This window comes from Vombatus ursinus, unplaced genomic scaffold (assembly GCF_900497805.2).
Source record: "Vombatus ursinus unplaced genomic scaffold, bare-nosed wombat genome assembly UNPS02014946.1, whole genome shotgun sequence".
Lineage (NCBI taxonomy): Eukaryota > Metazoa > Chordata > Mammalia > Diprotodontia > Vombatidae > Vombatus > Vombatus ursinus.
This window is the reverse complement of record NW_020954724.1, coordinates 1,127,963-1,152,414: the sequence shown is the minus strand read 5'-3', so window position 1 is coordinate 1,152,414 and position 24,452 is coordinate 1,127,963. Positions and strand designations below refer to the sequence as shown.

Below are 24,452 nucleotides of genomic sequence, written 5' to 3'. Positions count from 1 at the left end.
GTATTTGATATATAATAGTTGATACATGTATATGTGTGTCTATTCATATATATATACATATATATCTAAATATAAATATCTAAATATATATATATCTAAATATATATCTAAATAAATTTAATTTTTCAACAACTATTGATTGTACTAGTGGGTACATACTCTTCTCCAGCCTATTCCACCCCTGCCTTCTCTACTTGGACTACCACTTCTTCACTAGTAATCTGGACTCTGCATCCTGGTATCTTGACTCTAATAGAGCTTTGGTCTTATCTTTCCAGGACCAGGTTGCCATCACCAGCTCCAGCTGATGGCAACCAGTACAAATCTCCATTCCCTTCTGACTCTCCTTTATATGTCTCCTTCTTTTCCCATTACATCCTCTCCCTGATGTAAGGACAAACACAACAACAACCTTTCCCATTAGAAGGCAAGCTCCTTGAAGGCAGGGCAGGGACAATCTTATTTGCTTGTATTTTCATCCCCAGAACTTAGCACAGTGCCTGTCCTAAAGTAAACACTTTACAAATGCTCTTTCATGAATTACCTTTTGCACATAGTAAACTAATAAACTATTATACTATAATCATAAAATTTTAGAGCTAAGAGACTTAAAGAATACTTAAAGAATATTACTTTTTTCTTAATGAAATGGGAAGGTTTTAGGGGGAAGGAGAAAATAATGCAGAATATTGTCCTGTAATCACTGTTAAACATTTTTATTGTGCAGAATTGTAGCCTTTTACAATACATGCAGGATAAAAAAGTGTAAAATATATCAGTAAGCATATAATATTGTAAATGTCTTGGATCAACAGTCCATTTTTTATTAGGGACTACAGATCTATGTGAAACAGACATCTCTTAGGATAAACAGTTTATACATTGAATCAACAAGGCTATTTCCAAAGTGATTTTCATCATATGAAGATAAAATATTTTATGTTTACATTCTTGACATGATGTGTTCTTATACTGCAAAATATCTAAAATAGTACACTTTCAGTTATGTACATAGTAAAAAAGTAAAACTCTATCCATGCCAGTGTCTGTTTTAAATGTTAAAAAAAAAAAGTTAATAGGTTGGTAATTTATGTGCCAGAAAAAAAAATGGAAGCTGCATTTGGTCAAGCAGGTTTCCAATGTATATATGGGGGGGAAAAAACTCAACCAGTATAAGCACAAATAACTCAAAAGCAAAAGCATGCTATCAGCACTAGGAACAAAGCTTTCCACGGTCCCAGGCAGCTTTCTATACAATTCAGATTAATGGTGAGATTCCTCAGTTTGAGTTCAGAAGGAGCTGAACTTATTCCAGCAAAATTACCTTGATGTCTTTTTCCCCCTTTTCCCCTCCCCACCCTCTGCCAAAGCTTTTTGTCAGCCTTTAAGAGGCTTGTCTCTAAACACAGTAATGTTTGGATATGGGCAAACGCTCCTGGGGTGGGGGCGAGTTGGGGTATCACAGCGTAACAACGTGTTGCACATGCTTTATTTTGAAGGGGTCACATTTTGCAACACTTGACAGTCTCACATAATAGATTCCATTAAGACATCACTTCCTGATGCCTATGGATTAGCTAAAAGAGCAGAGGACAATGCCGACCTGCTAAATCACCCTTGTGATGAATTAGTTTGGACTCAGCAAAGCGTGAATATTCCTGAAAATAAACTGTGAGCTAAACAGCATGCTGACCTTGCTTGGCAAGCTGGCTTCAGCCACTGACAGCTCAGAGTGGACCTGGTCCCAGCCATCCACCTTGATTCTCTTCCTAGGACTGACCCTGACTTAACTTGGTAAGAACAACTGGAGGGAAACTGTAGGATAACAGCACAGACATTACCTTAGGCAGACACTGTAGCTCAGAGTCAGAAACAGGCGAGGAAAACAAGGTAATGTGATTTTCTCACTTTGATCTTCACTGAAGCTGCTGACCTTCTAATAAAAGCTGACAAATAGGCAGCATTCAAGAGGGAGATTATGAAGAAAAAAATAAAACAGGAAGGCACTTTATATGTCTCTTTCATGAGGATAATAAACATTAAGGCACAGGAAATACATAGGTCAAAATTTCAAAATCAGTATGGCATTAGTTGGGTAGCATGAACGTAGGAGATTAGCCAATTCTTGTCACCTCCATCTCTGTCTGTTGGTAGACAAAATCAGACCATTTAAGTGAACAGCTGCAGTCCACTGACAGACAGTAGACAATGGAAAAAAGGAACATTTATTAAAGACCTGCCAACATACCCTGTATATTCTGCAGTAGTAGCTTAAAACTCTGCCCACAATACAATGATCAACATTCTAGAGTGGGAAAATGCTTTATTTTTTATTTTGTAGTTCTTCATTATATTAATGTCAATTTCTCTTACAAGAATGAACACTCCTATCTGTTTGTTTCTTAGTGGAATGATAATGCATGCATAAGGAATGGGAAAAGTTTAGCAGTTAGGATTGGTTTAAGAAATGCAGATTGCCAAGAAGTACAGAAGAGTTTCCAAGAGGGATAAATGGTAAGAATGAAAACTGAGCAAGTGATTTCTTTGTTCTGGGTCGAGATACTGATAACTTGCCATTGTACAAGCAGCTGGAAACTTGAAATTGGCACCAAGAAAATAAAAACAAAAAAGAATCAGGTGGACTTTTCTCCTTGAAATGTCATTTATATTTCCTTTTGTACGGTGATCCGGATCTTGCTGAATAATTTGCCCACAGCCTCAAAGAGTGGGTCACAGAAGGTGTGGATGCAGATTGAATAGATCCGGCCGATACACTGGATCTCAATCAGGTAGCTCTTGATGCATGGCACAACTGCCCAGATGTGCAAGAAGGAAAGGATGGCAAAGTAAATGCCCCAGATGAGTGCCATTGGTATGCCGAAGAGTGCAGTGAGCAAGCGGTAAAACCAGTATTTTGTCACGGTGAAGGTAGTAAAGCTTGCCTTCCAGATCCCATCAAAGCTGTGTGTCCCTTCTGGTTCTGCTATCACATCTTCAAAATCAATCTAAAAAGAAGGAAGAAGATAGTAAGTTAGATGAAAAGCCAAAAAGGAAAAGACTCCTCGCACTTATAATATGTTATTCCATCAACAAATATTCAGTGCTTAGTATGCATATGGCACCACAGTTTTGGGTACTAATTTTGAGTGATAAGAAGAGTGAAAATATCATCCTTGCCCCCAAGGGCAAGGATCTAGTTAGGGGAGATGATACTTCCCCCAACCCCCACATGTTAAATAGCAATTCAACAATATAAAACATGGTTTAAAGCAGAACTTCTGTTTTTAAAAATTAATTTTGATTTATCAACAATCACTTCCATAAGCTTTTGAGTTTTGAATTTTTCTCCCCCTCCTTCCCTCCCTACCTCCCTCCCCAAGATGGCACGCAATCTGATATAGGCTATACATATACATTCCTATTAAACATATTTTCACACTAGTGATGTTGTAAGTAAGAATTAGAACTAACAGGAGGAACCACCAGAAAGAGGAAACAAAACAGAATAGAAGAAAAAAAAGAGCAAAGAGTATGCTTCGATCTGCATTCAAACTCCATAGTTCTTTCTTTGGATGTGAATAACATTTTCCATCATGAGGCCTTTGGAGATGTCTTATATCCTTATATTGCTGAGAAAGGTTAAGTCTATCAATATTAGTCATCGCACAACGTGGCTCTTACTATGTACAACGTTCTTCTGGTTCAAAGTAGAACTTTCTCAATAGCCAAATGCATAGTAATTCAACCTGGGCCATAAGTACAAAGGAAGGAGAGATCACAGAGGATAGGAATGGCGGGGACATCTATATTGAGGTGGTAGAACTCCAGCTAGGCCTTGATGATTGAGGAGGATTTGCATAGGCAAAGACAAAGTAAAGGTCACTTCTAGTGCAAAATGAACAGAAGCACAGAGGCAGATCCAGGACACTTGGATTTGGGTGTAGGGTGATGAGCAGTAATGAATAGCAACATGGCTAGAGAGTAAAGAGAGTAATAGGAATTTAGGCTAGACTGGCAAGTTGAAGCCAGGCTTTGAATGACAGAGAGAGACACACACAAGTTACAAAGAGGCCAAGGCAGATAAACACCCTACGACATCCATCTGAAAGGAGTTGAAGAAAGCAAAAAGAAAGGAAAAGCAGGCAACCTAGAGTTGCCCTAGAGTTCCAGCCTTGCTGATTCCAGTCCAACACCAGGTAAGCTGCCAGAACTCTACAGCCTCCAATTGCCAAAATCAGAGGCCCCAACACACAAAGCCAGTGACCAAGACCCAGTTTGAAGTAGTAGGAACTGTAAGTAACACCATGACCATAGGAATGGACAAAAGGGACTGAGAATTACAAAGGAAGACCCAACAAGACTTGTTGATAAGAAGTATTGAAAGTGAAGAGTCACAAGCGACTCAAGTTTTAAGCCAGGGTGATGGAAAGACATGAAGAAGAGTCCATTTGAAAATTGTTATTGGTGAGGTTATTACATGCATTTATTCATTAAACAAATATTTATTAAACTCATATGAAGAGCATGTATGGGAGATATAGATAGGACATTGGATAAATGCTTACTATATGACAGACAATGATAAATCAGAGTTTCTTCTCTGAAGAGTCTTACAACCAAATAATTTGAGACTCATAAAAAGGTCCACAAATTTGTATAGAACAGCAAGTCTACATCTGAGGAATCCTCTTGAAAGATAGGGCTTGGCACATTGTAAATCCTTAATTTGTCATCTAGATGCTTAAAGATTTTAGCAAATGGAGCTGTATTTTTTTTAAAAACCACACATTTTGACTTAGTTTAATCCCTGAGAAAAAGATAGGTCAGGGGAAGCCTAAGTAGTTAGCAAAGGAAGTTATATTTAGGGGGTCCAACACTCTGCCAGGACATGGAAGCATGCTTCTCTATCTTATTTTAGGAGTTCTTAACTTCAAGTCTGGGGATAGATTTCAAGGGTTCCATGGTCTTGAATGGGAAAATTACAGCTTTATTTCAATACACTTGGTTTCCTTTATAATCCTATGCATTTTGTTTTATTAATTTAAAAGCATTTAAGGTCAACTAAAATGATCTCTCTCAACTCTATTCCTTCATACTTCAAATATCCTTTGTATCTTCCTCCATCTCTTTTCCTTTCTCTAATGTCTCAGAGGAAAATATGGACTTCCTCCTTTTGGAGGCTAATTCTGTCATCTCTTTCGATGGTTTCATCTTTTCCCAACTCCTTCAAGGCCTTTTCCCCAACAATCATCCCCCCCTTTCTTTTGAATTTCAGTTTCTCCTTCTCCTTCTTAAAAGACGTCCATAGTCTCCACTAGACTGCCAAAGGCCCCCATGACACAAAAATGTTTAAGAACGCTTGGCCTTATAAGTTGCTGCCTCCTCAGTTTCTGATTCACCTCAGTCCAAGAATGGTGAGGTTGGAAGCCTACAACGATCCCTCCCTCTTTTTTAATGAAAAAAAAAAGTTTATTTGTCAGTGAAAAACTAGGACACAGTACCCTCTCCTAGGACCTCAGAGAGGACAGTGGATTTGGGGAAAGAACCAAGAAATCACTACAAAGCCATTTCTGAAAAGAAGTATTCTTTGAAATTTGAAAAAAAAGATGTCACTTCTCAGTTATGTTTCCATTACATGCTGTTATTTACCTAGATGCCGAGAATTAAATTTATAAAATAAAAATGTTTATTACATGAATTGACTGAAATGGATTAATTGTAGTCTGATTTTAAAGAAGGCATTCATGTAGACCCGGACTTAATTGTATTTATTAACACATGACCGATTTATAATTTCCTTAATGGACTGAGCACTGGATTTAGCGTCAGATCTTCAAATCCATGAAGACTTGTTACTTTCAGTCTGTGCCATAATGGATAAGTAACTTAACCCTTCTGACCTTAGTTTCCTTATCTATAAAATAAGAAATGGTTTGATTGTTTGACCTTTAAGCCCATTTTTATACCTAAATTACCATGAACCTGTGAATGGGCTAAATTAAATTTGATAAACATTTATTAAGCACTTATTAATTGCACGATGCTATGCAAGATAGTGGAATTATGAAGATGAAATATAATGGTAATTTCTTCCCTCAAGGAGTTTACAGTCTAGTGAAGGAGATTAAGAAATAGACACATTTAACAATAATATAACGGCAAAGGGAAGACTTCCTTACACTTGAGGAGGCAGAGATTACTTCTAGTAGTAGAGATGAGGGAAGCTTTCATACAAAAGGAAGCATTTAAATTGGGCTCTCAAGGAAGTACTTTGACAGTTGCTGATGTGGAATGGAATCCACTCCAGGAAAAATCAGCAAGGTAAACAAATCAATTGATCAACCAGTTGATCAACCAACTGATAAACATTTATTAAGCACATACTATGTGCCAGACAGTATGTTCAGCACTGGTGATACAAAAAGAGGTAAAAGACAATCTCAATCATCAAAGAGCTTAGGATCTAATGGAGAAGAGTGGCAGGAAGAATGGTGGTGGGGAGGTGGGGGCCTTGGGGAGGTTGTAAACTAACGAGTGATTTAATTTAATTGCAACATATAGTATGTAAAAAATAAACCAGGAGTGAGCCAAAACTAGAAAGAACAGATAGTGGAGGGCCTTGAGTGCCAAAATAAGAAATTTATACTTTATTTAGTAAGCAGTGGGGAGTCATGGAAGATTTTGTTTGTTTTTTAATGAAGAATCAATGTATAAAGGCAATGGATTAGGGCATTTGAATAGAAGAGGAAATCTTTAAGCAAAGTCTCTAAGGAGAAATTGTGCTTCAGGCAAGGGTTAGAGTAGATGACTTCTGAGATCCCTTCCAACGCAAAGATGTTACTATTTTAGACACTGGGAAAGATGAATAAAGCATAGTCCCCACACTCAGAAAAAAAAAAACAGATTAACCTATTTTTAAGAAGCTTTTTCTTTTTTAGAACAATGGAAAGAATTCTGAGTTTTGAGTCAGAGGATAAGGGTAAAGATTCTAGCTCTGCCCCTTATTACCCTTGTGATCAGACTTCATGAAGTCCCTGTCACCTTACTTCACATTTTGGGAATCAGTTTTCTCTTCTGTAAAGCAGGTGAGTTGAATAAGTTGATCTCTGAATCCCCTTCAGCTCTATTATCCTATCAACTCTTTTGTGGTTTCCAATAGCCAAAGAATTCATCACCTGGTAAGCAAACTTTAGGTGATATGCCTCTTGTACTTAACCATGCTAATTCTTGGATGGGAGACACTGAACTGTATTTAAAGCCCTTCTAAGTTTGATCTAATCTGTTAGAGCTGTCATGATGTTAAGGTAGCACTTTTGTGGAGCTATAATCTGAGTAAGTCACTTAAAGCTTTCCACATACTTCAGGCATTCAGAAAGAAAATATAAATATTTTTTGTAATCAATCAACAAGCGTTTAGTAAGCTCTCACTAGGTGCCAGGGATATAGAAGAAGGCAAAAATACTGTCCTTGACCTAAAATGCTAATGGAGGAGACAATATGTTAATTACTGTGTATGCTATGTCATGGATCAAGTCTCTGAAGCAATAGATGTCAATAGGGATATGAGAAGTGAACATAAAGCAATATAGCTGGTCTCTTTAAATATGTGTACCAGAACTTAAGCAACCAAATTAGTGCTTTACTTCCATTATAGAAGGCTGTATACTTCCAACAATAGTTCCATTAGTTTAAGGACTTAGTGAACTCCCCTTTTGAAACTGCTGAACAAGCCAATCAAACCAAGTCAATCTGACTTCTTTGTCAGACCTCACATGTGCCCAAGAAAGAGTATGACCCACAGGAGAACATTGTACACAGTAACAGCCACATTGTGTGATGACTAACTTTGATAGACTTAGCTCTTCTCAGCAATACAAGGATCTAAGACAACTCCAAAAGACTCATGATGGAAAATGCTACCCACATCCAGATAATGAACTATGGAGTCTAAATGCAGATCAAAACATAGTATTTGCTCTCTCTCTCTCTCTCTCTCTTTTTTTTTTGTCTTGTTTCTTCTTTCTTGAGGTTCCTCCCATTTGTTCTAATTCTTCTTTACAACATGACTAATGTGAAAATATGTTTAATAAGAATGTATATGTAGAGCCTATATCAGATTGCACGCCGTCTTGTAGAGGGGCAAGGGGAGGGAGATGGAGAAAATTTAAAACTCAAAAGCTTATGGAAGTGAATGTTGAAAACTAAAAATAAATAAATAAATAATTTTTTAAAAAAAAGAGTATGACCCATTTTGGTCACTCACTGGTGCATTGAATCTAAATGATGACTGAATTTTACATAAAAACCTACTTCACCCACAAAAGATGAATAGTTTTCACCCTTGAGAATATTACTAGTAATGTGCTGTCTCTGAAAGAAACAGCTTTCCCTCCTCCCCTTCCAAGAAAAGATCAAATAATGTCTTGAGTGATGGAAGCATCTTTGGGAATAAGTGTTTAGACTCCCAAGGGGATTATGAAGTATAACATTCATGCAGATGTTTAAATCCTCCTTTAAGGTCAACTAAAATGATCTCTCTCAACTCTGTTCCTCTGAACTTCAAATATTCCTTATGTTTTCCTCCATCTCTTTTCCTTTCTCTAATGTCTCAGAGGAAATTATAGCCTTTCTCTTTGCTGAAGCTAATTCTACCACCTGTCTTTGATTTTATCTTTTTCCATCTCTTTATAGGCCTTTTCCTTCTAACAATCTCCCCCCACCCTTTCTCCTGAATTTCAATCTCTCCCTTTTCTTAAAAGTATGTTCAGATCTCCCATCCTAAGGGAAAAATAAATCTACAAAACCCCCCAAATCTTGCCTTACCCAGCTTATATATTTCTTCATGCAAGTCTCCTAGAGACTTCTGAGATAGTTCTTCATGAGGCTATTAAATGTGCTCTTTCCATCTTATGAACATGTTACCTATGTACAGCTAGAATTATGAAAACCTAAGAACGGTACATGCTGAAAGATATTCAGGAAGTCTGTTTCTTATCTCGTACACTTCCATTAGCAGCAGTTCTCATCAAGGACAGCTCTCTAATTTAGCAGTAATCCAGGCACAGGATTCGTGCTTCAACACTATGGTTAAAGAACGGAGCAGCCAGTCTTGAATCTTGGTGTATTATCTACATACCTGGACTAGGCTTAGCCTTCAGCAAAACTGGCTTTGGTTCTCTTCACTCTCTTTAAGCAATCCAATATTGCATCAATGCTATATTTTTATATTGTCTCTTGGCCTCCAAAGTTCCATTTCCTATGATATCTTATTCAGGCATGCTCTTATTATCTAACATCATCTAGACTTATTTTATCCCCTTCACTTTCATACAAACTATTTATCCTATATCCCTTGGAGCTCCCACTCCTTATTATCAGATGGCTAGCTAATTTAATTAACTGAACTCTGATAGTATGTTAGAGATGGGGAAAATTGCGAATACACCCAAGCACGTGTCTATGGGCATAGCTAAAGGCCAATTTGGGCCCATAGCTGTAATTTCCTCAGCATAGGGACAGTGAACTCCCAATTTGGGAACTTTCATTAACTGATACAAACAGGCCTAGTCTCAGAGAGTTGCTTGCGACACTGAATAATCACATGGTTTATCTGTGGTCGCACAGCTAGTATGCGTTATAGATGAGAATTGAATCCAGGTGTTCCTTCTTCAAAACCTTGCCCTCTATTCACTACCCCAAAATGTTCTCTGCCTCTTTAAGCTATCATACTTATTTAACAGGGAGCTTCCCCAATAAAATAACTCAAAAGGAGCTATTAAAATGGTGGCAATTTTGACTAGACTAATGGAGGACATATTTGGGGCAGGCAGGGAAGATTTTCTAGCACCCCTTTTGGGTATAGATGACCTTGCTGGAAACAGTTTCTCTGCTCATCTGTATGAAAAAAAGGGCATCTCTTTATTGTTTGCTAAGAGACTGACCATTAAATACGCCACTTAGTAACTTGGCCTAGGAACAGCTATGTAGGAGGTTATGCTGCCCTTCAGTGGAATGCCTTCGTTTTCAGTACTATAATTTATAGAACACACTGCCCCACTGGCAAGAATCAGTCTACAATTCTATGAGATCAAAGGGATGAATGTGCTCTGATGATATTTCTTTGTCTTTAGAGATGCTTTATAAGGAATCAACAGTTTATGCTTCTGGTCTTTATAAATGCCATCAAATACCTTTGTGCAACATACTGGCTCATGATACTACAATTCAGACGCACATATTACCAAAATCTAGCAGTGGACGTCAAGGAAAGTAATCTATCTTGGTATGTTTTGATAGTATTTGGCCAATGTGACCAATCTCGGAAGATTGCATCCTGTTAAATAAATCTGAAGGCAATATGGTTTATATGTGAACAAGAATGAAAAAACAATCAGACCATTTTTCATTGTCTCAGAATCTGGATATTTCATTTCTGAATAAGAAATGTTCAAGAAAGAAACTTTAAGTACAGTTGGAATTTCACTGGTGACTTAGACCTGCACATTCCATCTCTATGGGAAAAGATTCCTTTCCAAACATAGATGGTAAAATGTGACATATACCAACCACCTCTTATTCTAGACAGAGAACATCTCTGCCAGCTGCTACAGTAGGTGTGCCTCTCGCCATCTGGGAATTTCATGTGGATTATCTCTGTTAAATTTTTAATCTTGGGGAGCTTCTCCCTCCTACATAGAATGCTCCTGGGTCACCTCCCGCCACCCCCACCCCAACTGTTTAGTCAGTGTATTCAGGGAATACAAATTAATGTAAATAATTATATTCAACATAACCTATTAGGAAGCTAAACCTGCTGCAAAATAAATCATTTACTATGTTGAGGACCTAAATAGAAATTATTTTATTATCCATTTATTTTGGACTATCTGTGCTCTTCTCTTTTAAACAATTTTTCTATCCATGAAAAAAAGAGTATGAGTATGCAAATGACTAGTATTTAACTCAATGACTATATACTGGTATTTGTGATTCTACAATAGCTCATTTTCTACTCATGTCCTTTACTTCCCCTGTAGTACCAGAGATAGTATGGATTTATATTATTATTGTTTATGAAAGAAACACTCTAAAGGCACTGTTTCATAGTGGGTAGAATACTGGGCTTGGAGTCAGGAGGACTGGGTTCAAATCCTAATTCTGATACTTTATAATCCTGGGTAATTCATTTAGCTTGTGTGTGAATAGCTTATCTACTAAGTAATGAATAGGTTGCAATCTGTGTTGATGGAAGGAATTCTGTGGGAGCTCACCCTATGAAATCAGATAGTTTGAAAAATTTATTTTTAAATATTCTAATCACAGAATAAGCTAACCTGTAATAACATAACTCTAACCTGTAATGTAAAAAAGGCCTAAAAAATTCACATACACACTTGTCTTATTACAGTATTTCAAAGCCAACCATAAGAAGAACATTTAATCCAATTATCATCTTCCTCCTTTATTTTCAACATATGGAATTCTCTTTGAAGTCACTGTGTGCATGTTTATCGTATGTGTGAGAAATAGAGAAGATAGAGACAGGGGCACAGCATAAATAAATAAAGGAAGGAGGGAGGGAAGGGGAAAGAGAAAGGAGAGGAGAGAGGAGTACCTCTTCCTGTTATCCCAGTTAATATATAGCTTTTTTTGTTCAATCATTCACTGGCCCTATATGAGGTTTTCTTGGCAAAGATACTGAAGTGGTTTGCCATTTCCTTCAGTGGGTTAAGGCAAATAGAGGTTATGTGACTTGCTCAGGGTCACACAGCTAATGAAGTCTGAGGCCAGATTTAAACTCGGGTCCTCCCAAGTACAGACTCAGTGCTTCATCCACTGAACCATCTAGCTAATTCAAATACATAACTTAGACTGATCCAATTGTAGAACTGTATGTGGAAGAAGGTTGGGGTTGTTTCCCAAACCTCAGTTTGTGATATAAAGCACTTAGCAGTGCCTGGCACATAGTAGGCACTTAATACATGTTTAACGATTGATTTATATTCCCACTAAGACACTGTTATTAGGGCCAGCCCACAACAAAATTAATATGTGACATATGCCTTTAGCACAGTCACTCTCTGTATGATGTCCCTCTTTGCTGGCCTCATTCCCCGGATACTTTAGTAGTCAACATTGGTTGCCCAGGTCCTTTCGCTATACTAGTCCATCCAGGTCTCTTCTTCCTGGAAGTGTCTCATGTACTGGATCTCTGTCTTCTTATTCTTCATGATCAAACTTCACCTTTCCTATGCTGTGTCACTTAAAAACTGTGCATTGAGTGCTAGATATTAATTAATCTGATAAACTAATGGAAGCTAATCTTATACACTAACCTAAAGTAATCTGGGCACTAAGGAGTTAGAAGAATATTCACCTCTTCCCCCTTCACCCTCAACTCCCAATTTAGACTTTACAGGGTTGCTGCAAGGGGGCAGGATGGTCTGATGGCTAGTGTGCTTGGCTTAGAGTCAAGGAGTCCCAGCTTCAAATCCTTCCCTTGACTCTTACAACCTGCAAAACTATCAGCAGGTCATTGAACCTTTCCATGACTCAGTTTTCTCATCACTAAATGAGTAGCTTCCCCTTATCACCCCTTACAGCCTTAAATCTATGGTCCTATGAAAAAATCTTTACAAATCTCCAAGAGCTATTTGAATGAGAATGATTATTATTGTTATTCTTACTGCTTTCAAAGTGTTGCTTTCCTATATAAATGAGAATGATTCAATGTTTTTACTTTCCTATATAAATGAGAATGATTATTATTGTTATTATTATTGCTATCTATGTGTTGCTCTCCTAAACAATTATAATGTCTCCTTCTCACTCTATACATATATACACATATGTGTCTATGTATACACACAAACATGCACATATATACATCTACATGTGTATTTACATGAACATATGTGTAGATATATGGTCTCACATTTTAAAAGGAGTTTTCTGTACCTATGTTTTTAACTCACAGGAATAACCAATAGGAATTTCTGGCTCTTTGGCAGGAGCCAAAACTCTGGTATCCTTCAAACTACACTATGTGTAGGACCGCCTACTCTGTTTACTAATGAGGCTGAGTGTGGACTGTGGCAAGTAGAATTAGCTCATTGCTGGCAAGTAGAACAGCATTAGACCTCATCACCATTGTGCACACAATAGCCAAATATACAAAAGCTACTGAAGCCCCAGTGGCCGTATGTCATTATTGGATAACGCATCATAACAGTGACCCCGAGTGAAAGTGACTCTTGGTGATTGTTTCCTAGGTTTTAAAGGCAATTGCCCTAATTGTCAGGCTTTGATCTCCTTGCTACAAAATGAGTGGAAAAATGAATTACTACATATTTCACACCTTTAATATTTAAATCATATTTATCTTCTTAGGATAGCCATGATCCTCATTCTCAGGTTTCAGGCCTTTTTCAAATTCCTCAAAACTATTCTCAATAATATGGCTATTTGGCTTCCTGACCATTTTTATTTCTCAGGGCCTAGGACAGATAACACTGTTTTGCATTTTTTTAAAAAGGTGGTTGAGGGCTATAAATGCCAGGACTAGTTAGTTCTAGGCCACAAGATAGCAAGCCTCTTTATAAACCTAAAGAGTTTAGTTTATCTTGTGCCAATGTGCTTATTATAAAAAGCATTTATTGAGTAGCTCGTTGGGCTTGGCTATGTACAAAGCCTTCTACTTATCTTTTGTCGCTGCCTTCTCTCCCTTCTCCTAGGCATCTGGTGTCAGTTGGGTGACACTTAATGTTGGTGAGTGTCATCAAATTGATAAGAAACAAAGAGTGGCCAACAGCATAAAAATAGGATAGGAGGAGGTCAGATTTTCTATAATGGGCCAGTGGAGAGAAAATAGTAGGAGGACTAAGAGTGAAAAAGCTAGCCTGGAAACTGAGTTGTACAGGCAGGGCACAACCTAGTCTAATTATTCAGGTCCACAAATATGCATGCGCCTGTGTACACATTTGCTCGTGCACATGCACATATGTAATCACCATCTTATGCATATGCATGAGACCTTTAAAAAACTGAAAAGTACTCAGGGATGAATTTCATTTGCATCATTTTTATCTGTTTAAAGCTTGTTTTCTACAAAGTGTCAGCATTCCTGTAAGGTCTGGCTGAAGCCAGAGACCTCTCTCACTATAGTCTGTGTTTACACTAAGGGATTTGTTATTCCATAACCTGCTGGGTGTGTCATGAAACAGACATGAATGATTATAATGCTAATGCAAATAAAAGCTCTTTCATTTCTAACAAGGACACAAGAAAAGGAAATGTCTTCACTGTTTCAGGGTAGAGGTTGTTCAGCGTACTCATTTGTTTGGTCCAAAGCTTTTAAACACTCCCGACTTCTGTTTGCTGTCTACAATGCACTTCCTGACTGCAAAGGGTCTTTGTTTCCTACCATTCAGTTCAGTAAAGATAGAGTTATTAAGAGTTTTAGTCTTACTTCATTGCATGAATATGTTCCCCTCCTTTGCTTTGGGTCTGTTTATTAAACAAATATTAAATGAATGAAATAAATCTCTGCAGGTTTGAACACAGCTTGGCATATGAGGGAAATGATACTTAACACTTACATTCTTGTGAGGTCTGTAGAAAGATAACTGCTACTTTTGAAACATAACTAAGGCAGAAAGAGCATGGTAAAGCTTGATATGTTTAAAAATTGCCCGAGCCTCAAGTAAGATTTTTTTTTTTTACCTATGGAAAACATTGTAATGTGTGTCCTGCGCAAAAGGCAGCCTCTATTGGTGTGTGTGTGTGTGTGTGAGACCTCTCTCTGTCAGGCACACACAGACCAGAGGTCACAGGCTCAAGGGCATTATTGGGTAGGAGCAGAGTCATACAAGGGAGATACAAGGGAGATACAAGATACAAAAATTTGTAAGTGTTGCTAGCATCCTCTAAATTCAGTTGACTCATCCTTAGTTGCACCTGTGATCATTACTCAGAAGACACAATCTATGTGCTCCAGTTTGTTAGATTAGCGTAGAATAGCATATCCAACTCAAATGTAATAGATGTAGATATTTTTCCAATTATAAAATTATACATTTTATACTTATAAAAATATAAAGCCAGATTATAAAGCTAGACATTCAGACACATTTGCAAGCTGGAATACAGTTTTACTAAATGTATTATCTGGGTAGCACCTTCTTTTTCATTCAAATAGTATTAAGAGAAGATGGAAAAGGTGAAATGAGGGAATAGTAAAGGAGTAATAGAGGGTTAGTGATGAGAGAGTTGTTGCTGAGAGTGGGCAAGGGATACAGAGGAAAAGAAGCAAATCAATACCAACTGTGCTTTAAAATCATTATTAGAAAAGGATAAACACGTCATTAAACTTCTTTGCTTATGTGAGAAAAGAGGGAAATAATTTGAGTAACTTAATGCAGCTGTTGGAATTTGAATCAGTTTTCCTCTATATCTAATTGCTCAATTAAGCCTATCATCCTCAACAACTTCTAACTGGGGAATCCTCTCATTTGGGTATCAATTGAATTGTGCTTTTCCATATTCTGCTATTTTGAATCGATGGAATCGTTTTTTACCAAAACTCAACTTTTGGTCCACATAAATTCAGCTAAGGGCTATTTGATTATCATGACACTCTTCCCAAATACAGGTTCAAAACATGCCAATGTCATACTTCTGTGTTTCTAATTTATACTCCATTACCCCAAGTATATCTACTTTGGAGAAGAGATGGTTGGGAGAACTCATAGGGATCATAGGAATTCATAGGAAACTTAGGCAATATCCTCAATAAAATGATGTTCCTGAGAACAGTAAGATGGTGGGGGAATGAAATAGCATTTCATTCCAATTATAGCTTAGCTATTTCATTTACTTCCAGAATCCTGTGTGGTGATTTAGTGGTAAGATGTAAGAAACATAGAGGGTCCTGAATGCCAGACTTTGTAAAGACCAGAAAGAAACAGACTCTTGAGGATAGGAAGAAGGGAAAAATCTGACTCAAAGTAACCCTGATGAAAAAGTAGGGGGGGCATCAGCACTGCTTACTAACTGCAACTCTGAGTCATCTGATCCTATTGCTTACAGATGGATTGTAAAACACAGAAAGGCCACACTGGTTGGATGTCTTTGACAACTGTCAGTATTCAGAGGATTTTGAGCATGTGGTCTTTAGCTAGACTTTTAAAGAAGATCATTGTTTTAAGTGAAGCCCTGAGATTGCCCACTTCAGCTTTGAAGGAACAAGGTCTTTCACTTTGGTTATAAAGAAATGGAATAGAAATGTTGGAACCAAATTTGGAACAGAAACTCTGCTCCATCTTAAAGAGCAAACAGCTAGTTTGGAGGCAAAAGCAATAAAAAGGAAAACTACATAACTTTGAACTCAGATTTGGGCAAAAGATCAAGAGGGGAAATGAACTTCAATTATTTACTCTTGTACAGTACCAAGTGTTTATTCACAGTATATTTGCAGTTTTAAAGTCAGCATATAATCTATTAAGGGCTAGATGTCTTGACTGATAATTTCATGAAATCTTACAGTTTGAACATGAAAAGTCTGTCTCTAAGGGCATTGTCACTTATTGGCAGGATTCTAAGCATGCATAATGATTGTGATAATATCAACAACAATAAAAAATGTTAAAGGCAATTCTCTATGCCACTGCCCTAGATAATTATGCAGTTAACATAGCCTTGAATATTTCCTAGAGTCCAATATAAATAGAATAATGGAATCTTAAAACTGGAAAGAACTGTAGTGGCCATTTATTCTAAGCTCCTAGTTTTACAGATAAGGAAATTGAGGCCCAAAGAAGTTAAATGATTGGCCCAAGGCCACAGAGCTATTAAGTGGCAGAACTAGGACTAAAACCCAAAGACCTCCCTGTCCAATAATCTTTTCACTGTGATACATCACCTCTTGGTACAGTATTTGCTTCACTGCCAACTCAGATTAAGTGTGACTAAAACAAAACAGCTCATCCTCCCCTTTGATTTCTTCCCCATATCCAACTGTTCTGAAGAGAGGGAAACATAATCATATCACAGACCTCCCAAGCAAAAAACCTGGAAATCATTTTCAATTTTTCCCAGTTCTTTACTCCAAATAGACTGTTACCAAATCAACTAATTCATCAAATAATCAACATGTATTTGTTGAGGGTCTCCTACGTGCCAAAATTGTTATAGCATCTTTGTTTTTATCTTCCAAAAGTGCCTCTGTACTCTTCATCATTTACTGCAATGATGTCAGTCTAGCTCTTACTTACTTATCACCTAGACTACAGCAGCCAATTAGTCAATAGATTCTCTATTTATAGGATTCACCTCCTGCTAATCTGCAGTTACCAACAACATGCCTTGGAGAAATTCTCTTTTCTTTTCCCTTCTAAGTCTTCTCCATTTCTTCCAGGTAAACTCATTTTGACATCGTCTTTATCCAATCATCACTTTCCTACTTCTGACTCCATTGCCTAAAGTTGTACCTTAAACCTGGAATACCACCCTCAAATTCATGGCCTTCACAGCTCCAGGTGATTCAGGAAATTTGCTCCAATAGAGACTGCTGCACAATTAAGAGACTACCCAATTATGTATAATGCTCATTTCATCCTGACCAGGCTTTTAAATCCAAGTACAAAGGTAGGAAAAAAGATTCTAATTTGCAAAAAACAAAACAAAACAAAACAAAAATCCCCCAAAACAAAACTTTTCAGAGGACATTTCTTCTGGGGTTTCTAACAGTTTATTCATCTTCCTTTTAGGGAGGCAGGGAAAAAAAGACACACAAAAGGGGAAAGGTGGCAGAATCAGGATGAATGGATATTATAGGGTATTTTAGGACATTCTTTTAAAAAATGCCTTGGCCTCAAAGTTCAGCAAAATTCCAAGGAATATTTTTGTCATATTTAGAATACAAGTCACAAATGCCATTCTTTAGTGAATGATCTTCCCAATACTCTTAGCCAGTCAAAAAAAAAATTTGAACCAGATCATGCCTCCATCCCCAACCAAATCATGGATATGTAGGTTAAATTTTACTTAAGGGTATAAAATTACAAAATAAACACTCTATTCCTAAGCCATGTGATATTACAATGGGAGTTTATGAAAGCTGCAAGGCTGGGTGAATTTGCAATGTGTAGGAGGGAGTAGATGGTGACGCTTGCCATAACATTTCATGCTGACCTTTTGGGTACTTACAATATGTGCATTTTGCACAGAATTCAACTTCTTCAAGTTTGCTATTTACACTCTCAACCCCTGTTCAGCAGAGATTTTTTTTCATCAACTATCTTCTTTTTCAAGATAGAACCCAAACTCAAGAACCAACCCAAAGAATGAATATGACCAGCTATCCCACCACAAAGACAAGTGTCATTTTACTTTACAGGGATGTTTGTTAAAGTAGAATTCATTCAATGTTTTATTGTGAGGTACTAAAGAAGATGGATAGAGGGGCAGCTATGTGGCGCAGTGGATAGAGCACTGGCCCTGGATTCAGGAGGACCTGAGTTCAAATCCAGCCTCAGACATGTAACATTATCTGTGTGACCCTGGGCAAGTCACTTAACCCGACTGCCTAGTCAAAAAAAAAAAAAAGAAGAAGAAGAAGATGGATAGAGACAGAGGCTTCCTTACAGAGATTTCAGCTAACAGATAATCCAGGACTTCCCTCTGTTTCTGAGTTTAATCACACACTGCTGGAAAGTTCTAATTTATGCCTAATCCTCATGGTCAAGAATTTTGCTCTGCAGTGCAAAAGACCTGGGTTGAAATCTTGCCTCAGACACTTAATTGCTATGTGACTTTGAGCAAGTCATTTAACATGCATGTACCTCAGTTTCCTCATTGATGAGGGAGTCAGACTAGATGGCCTCTAATGTCTAATCCAATTCTAAATATACAATGTGATTATCCCTCAGTTTGTTTTCTGTGGAGGTGGATAACACCTAGGCAATTCCATCTTCCGAATTCTCATAATAAGCCCTTAGTAATAACTGAAGTCACGAAATCACAGGATTATAATTTTAGAGCTGGGTGGGACCTTAGAATTCATCTTGTCCAGACTATTTCCTTTATAGATGAGGACCCTGAGAGCCTGAGGGGTCAAGTGAATGGCCCCAAAATCACACAAGTAACAAGGAGCAGTCCAGCCTCCACAAAGTGCTTCCGTGGCTCTAATCTTTATTATGAATTCCTTGGAATTTTCCACAGGCTTGTCACATGAACTATCAAGCATAAACAATGCACACTTGTGAAACGAAGATCAGCTTATAAACATAATTATAGACAAGTCCAACATAAGCATAAATAAGACTTGTATATATTTATGTACACACATATATATAAATAGTTATCATTTCACATAATCTAAAACCAAATCAATTCTCTATACTAAATATTCTCTATTCATTTACCATTATTTTTATATCCTTGGGGAGGCAGCTTGACAGTTGATAGAGTTGGCCTGCGAGCCAGAAACTGGCTTGGGTTCAAATGACACATACTGTCTGTGTACTGCTGGGCAAGTCACTTAAGTTTGCAGATTTCTTAGAAACCTTCTATTACTCTTGCAGGGAACGTATAGATCAACATTGATGGGGGAGCTTCCTTCATCTCTTTTTGGTTCCTCCTCTTTGGAATGTTCATGATGTATTTACATTCATCATGAAATGCAGAAAGCCAGAATAGCAAACAGTGCTCCAGTGAGACCCAATCAACACCAAGTAAAGCAAATCTTGAACAAGATTTAAAACATCTTGAGTTTTAAAACATTTAAAAACATCTTTAAAACATCTGAGTCGCACTTTGGTTTTTCGAAGCAGCATTGGTTTCTGAAGGAACAATTGCCAAACTGCTATCAGTGGTGTTTGAAAGATCATAGAAAATAGCAGAGGAACTGCAGGACCAGAGAAGAGCAAATGCCCCGAAAGAGAACAGAATAAGCAAATGATAGGTCCATGACCTTTACTTTAATTCCTGGGAAAACTTTAAAACGGATCATTTATACACTTATATAGCACTTTCTGTGTGTCCGGCCCTGTGCTAAGCACTTTACACAATTATCTCATTTGATCGTCACAACTCTGGGAGGTAGATGCTATTATTATCAACTCCATTTTACACATGAGGAAACTGAGGCAAACAGGCATTAAATGACTTGCACAGGATCACATAGCTAATAAGTGTCTGAGGCTGGATTTGAACTCAAGTTTTCCTGGCTCCAGGCTCTCTACACATTGCACCACCTAGCTGATCCACTAAAGAAATTGTCAGTGAGGGGCAGCGAGGTGGCGCAGTGGATAGAGCACTGGCCCTGAAGTCAGGAGGACCTGAGTTCAAATCTGACCTCAGACCAAACACTTGACACTTACTAGCTGTGTGACTCTGGGCAAGTCACTTAACCCCAATTGCCTAAAAAAAAAAAAAAAATTGTCAGTGAATAACTAGAAAAGGAAGTGGGAATTACAGCATGGCTTCATTAAGACTAGGTCATATCAGACAGGCTAACTGTTTCATTTTTTGATAGGGTTAAGGAACTGATAGATAAGGGAAATGTTGTAGATATAGTTTACCTAGGTTTTAGTCAAACATCTGATAAAATGTACAAAATTATTCTTGTGGAAAAGATTGTTGTTTTTCAGTCGTTCAGTTATGTCTGACTCTTTGTTATCCTAAAGACCATAGCACACCAGACCCTTCCATCCTCCACCATATATCAAAGTCTATCCATGACACTATCTATCCATTTCATCTTCTGATATCCCCTTTTCCTTTTGCCTTCAATCTTTCCCAACATCAGGATCTCTTCTCCTGAGTCATATCTTCTCATTATGTGTTAAAGTATTTAAGTTTCAGTTTTAGTATTTGACTTTCCAGTGAATAGTCTGAATTAATTTCTTTAAGTCCTGTCCAGCACCACAATCCAATAGCACTGAAAAGCTCAGCTTTTCTTACAGTCCAATTCTCACAGCCATAGACTGCTACTGGAAAAACCACAGGAGAAACTAATAATAAGACAGTTATATGAATTTTCAATTGGTTGAATGACCAGACTCAGAGTAATTGTTAATGTTTCAATGTCAACCTGTCTGGGTAAACTTTAGTAGCAATATAGTGATCACATTTCGAAAGGAAAAGAATACAATTGATTCTACACTACCAAGTAGGCTAAATCTAGTGAACTGAAACCTGGGTGAGGCCAAAGTGAGCATGGAAGGGTCCTGAGGAGACCTATCGTTCAGGGCAGGTACAACCAGGGGGATTTCTCAGTGATCTGCACTTGGTCCAGTGCCATTTATCCTTTTTATCAATGACTTGTATAAAGGCACAGATGTCATACTCATCAAACTGTACAGAAGATACAAAGGTGGAAGAAATTCTTAACACACTATGGTAGAGTCAGGACCTAAAAAGATCTCAATGGACTTAAATATTGGACTGAATCTGATGACATGATATCCAACAGGAATTAAATTAGAGTCTTAAATTTGGGCTCAAGAAATCAACTTCGTACATAGAGGATATGGAGGTGGTGGTGGTAGAAAATAGTTAGACAGTAGTTAGTCCAAAGAGGATTTAGGAATTTTAAGGAGTTATAAGCTCAGTGTGAATCAGCTGTGTGTTACATCAGCCAAAAAAGAAGCTAATGTAATCATGAGCTGCATTCAGAGGCATAGTTCCCGAGAATAAGGATAGTCCTTCTGTATTCTGCCCTTGTCAGACCATATCTGAAGTATACTAAAGTTGAGAAAGGATATTGATAATCTGGAGACTATCCAGAGGAACCCAGGATGTCAAATAGCCTTGAGTCCATGTTCTATGAAGGTCAACTGATGGGATTAGGAATGTTTAGACTGGAAAAGAAAACATACTGAGAGAATATGAATACTATCTTCATGTTTGAAGGGTTGTAGTATGGAAGAGGATCATTGAAGCATAAATATAGAACTGGAAATGACGCAAGGGGATATTGAATCCAACCCCATCATTCTGTGGATGAGGGAATCTGAGGCCCACAGATTATAAGTGCCTGAGGTAGGAATATAAATTCAGGTCTTCCTGACTCCAAAGCCAATGCTCTCTCCTCACTTATTCCATATTAGACTTGTTCAACCAGGAACAGTGGGTAGAAATCACAAAGAGGTAAATTTTGGCTTGATTTTAGGAAAAGAACTTAGTAATAACTAGAGCTCTTTAAAAGTGGAATGGATGCCTCAACAGCTGGTGGGTTTCCCTGTAGGTATGGGTTAAACTAGGTAGATGTTGAGGTCCCTTGTAATTTTCATTTCTCTGTGATTCTCTGAATTGTGGATTACTTATGATCAACCTCTAATAAATAAAATATTAGTTTCATTTTCAAAACTTTGATGAAGAGAAGAGAAGCAGATGTGATGGAATGAAATGTTCTTATGACCTTTCAGGGTGAAATTATGATGTCTCATGATAATCTTTGGCTATCATAGACTTTAGTAGCAATATAGTGATCACATTTCCAAATGGAAGGAGTACAACTGATTTTAAATTACTCAGTAGAATAAATTTAGTGAACTGAAACCTAGATAAGGCCAAACTAAGTATGAAGGTCCTGAGGAGACTTACCATTCAGGGTAGGTGAATCAGGAACTTTGGATCTGCAACCCAAACCTCTTTTAACTCCAAATACATATAAATTAACTTTTTTTTTGTTTTGAATAAACCTTTGCTATATTCATTTTGATTTGAATATAAGGAGGAGGGATATGAGCTAGGAAAAATAAAAAGAGAGTGAATGTGAGAGCAGACATATCTTAAATAATGATAGCATGGTTTGAGGATAAATAATTAAGGGTGTCATTCTGCCATTGGTGCTGTGGTCTCACTGAGCCTACAAAAGATGAACTTACAACCTAATACTTTTATCCAACTACCAAAAATTATTTTGTACACTTATCTATGGAACATTAAGTATAAAAGGAGACTTGTCTCAGGATTATTTTGCTCTGATCCCAATTGAAAAAGACAAGAATAAGATAGTGATAACTAACTTACACGGTAATTTAGGGTTTTCAAAATTCTTTCTATACAGTCTCAGTTTATCCTCACCTACATTTTTAGCTCTATTATTATCATCTCCATTTTCTAGATAAGGAAAGAGACTTAGAGATTTAAGTGATGAGCCAAGGGTCACACATGCTCTAGGGGACAGAATGGAACATGTTCTCTCTTCAGGATAGATCTGGGAATAATCTGTGTCTCCTTAAGAAGTCATTTACAGACTGTACAACCAAAGTCAGACCATGTTTTAATGCCACTCCAAAGAATATCTTTGTTACAAATCTCATAAATGCTAAAGGATGTTAGAGAAAAAGCACTGGAAAAGGGGCAATACTTATTAACCTGAGTATTGGGAGAGAGGATGAGAGGTTCTGGGGCCTCCTTGTGCCATCCTGAACTTGAAAAAAAATGGATTCATTAAGAATAAAATTTATTTTCTCTATATAAATATGAAGGTTTGTTTGATCTTTATTTTGTTTAGAGGGCTGGATTTATTTTTTTTCTCTCTTACTACTTACAATTTAAAAAAATGTTGCCATTATGAAGGAACCCAACAATGCCACCTTAGTTAGAGCATTAAAAAGTAAACCCCTCCTCACAAAAAAACTTTAATTATTAAAAATTATTTCATTGTCAGGTAAAGATCAGAACATGTATGATTATTCTTTTTTCATTGTAGTATCTGAGAAACAAAGTCTAGTAAAGTTAGTCATCAGGTATCCTACCTTTTTTAGCTAAATAAATTTGCTCCATATTTATAAGCTGGTTTCTCCGAGATAGCAATGGAAGAGAGATCTGATATCCCAAAACACGAGTGAAATTCACCAAAAGCAATTCGTTTCCATGACATTTTGGTATATACATTTCCTGTTGCATACTATTACTAATAATGTGGAAAAAGAAAACAATGATCTATGATTTACAGAACACTGTAGTTCTTTTGAAAGATTAATGATAGTTTTCAAATTGTGCTGTTGGGTTTGTTCATTACTTCTGGCATTTGTTCTTGAGAACATGCACAGTTACTGGGGATCAAATGCCAGAGAAACAACTCTTAGAATTAACATGGAATTTTTCCCCTTAGAATTAAAACAAGGCTTTCTTTGGTCAGTTTCCTATGTAGGGAAAGAAAATGGAAAGAATATAAGGAGGGCAATTGCCAGTTGTCTCTAGATAGGAAATGTGTAAATATTCAGGACCCTGAAAGATGTTAGTGATGCACAATGAATATGTGCATATGTGAATATGCATAAGTGCATAAAGTGAATATGATAGGTTGGCAAAGTATGGGTGCAGAGAGACCAGGAACTCTCCCTAGAAAAGAGCACTGGACCAATGGTGTTGACAGAATGAGGTGGCTCTGGGATCTAAGCATTGTGATATCCCTGTATGTTGCAAAAACATCATATCCT

The 24,452-nt window shown here is 37.3% G+C and overlaps 1 protein-coding gene across 5 annotated transcripts in view; it reads right to left on the bottom strand.

Moving 5' to 3' along the window:
- Window positions 1-700: 700 nt before the first annotated feature.
- CAV1 (caveolin 1) overlaps window positions 701-24,452 on the bottom strand; it is a 47,224-nt gene continuing 23,472 nt past the window's right edge. For all 5 annotated transcript variants that reach the window (XM_027845030.1, XM_027845034.1, XM_027845033.1 and 2 more), the window contains exon 3: window positions 701-3,005. In XM_027845030.1, the coding sequence (XP_027700831.1) occupies window positions 2,664-3,005 (342 nt within the window). In that variant the 3' untranslated portion in view covers window positions 701-2,663. The remainder of the gene's footprint in view (window positions 3,006-24,452) is intronic.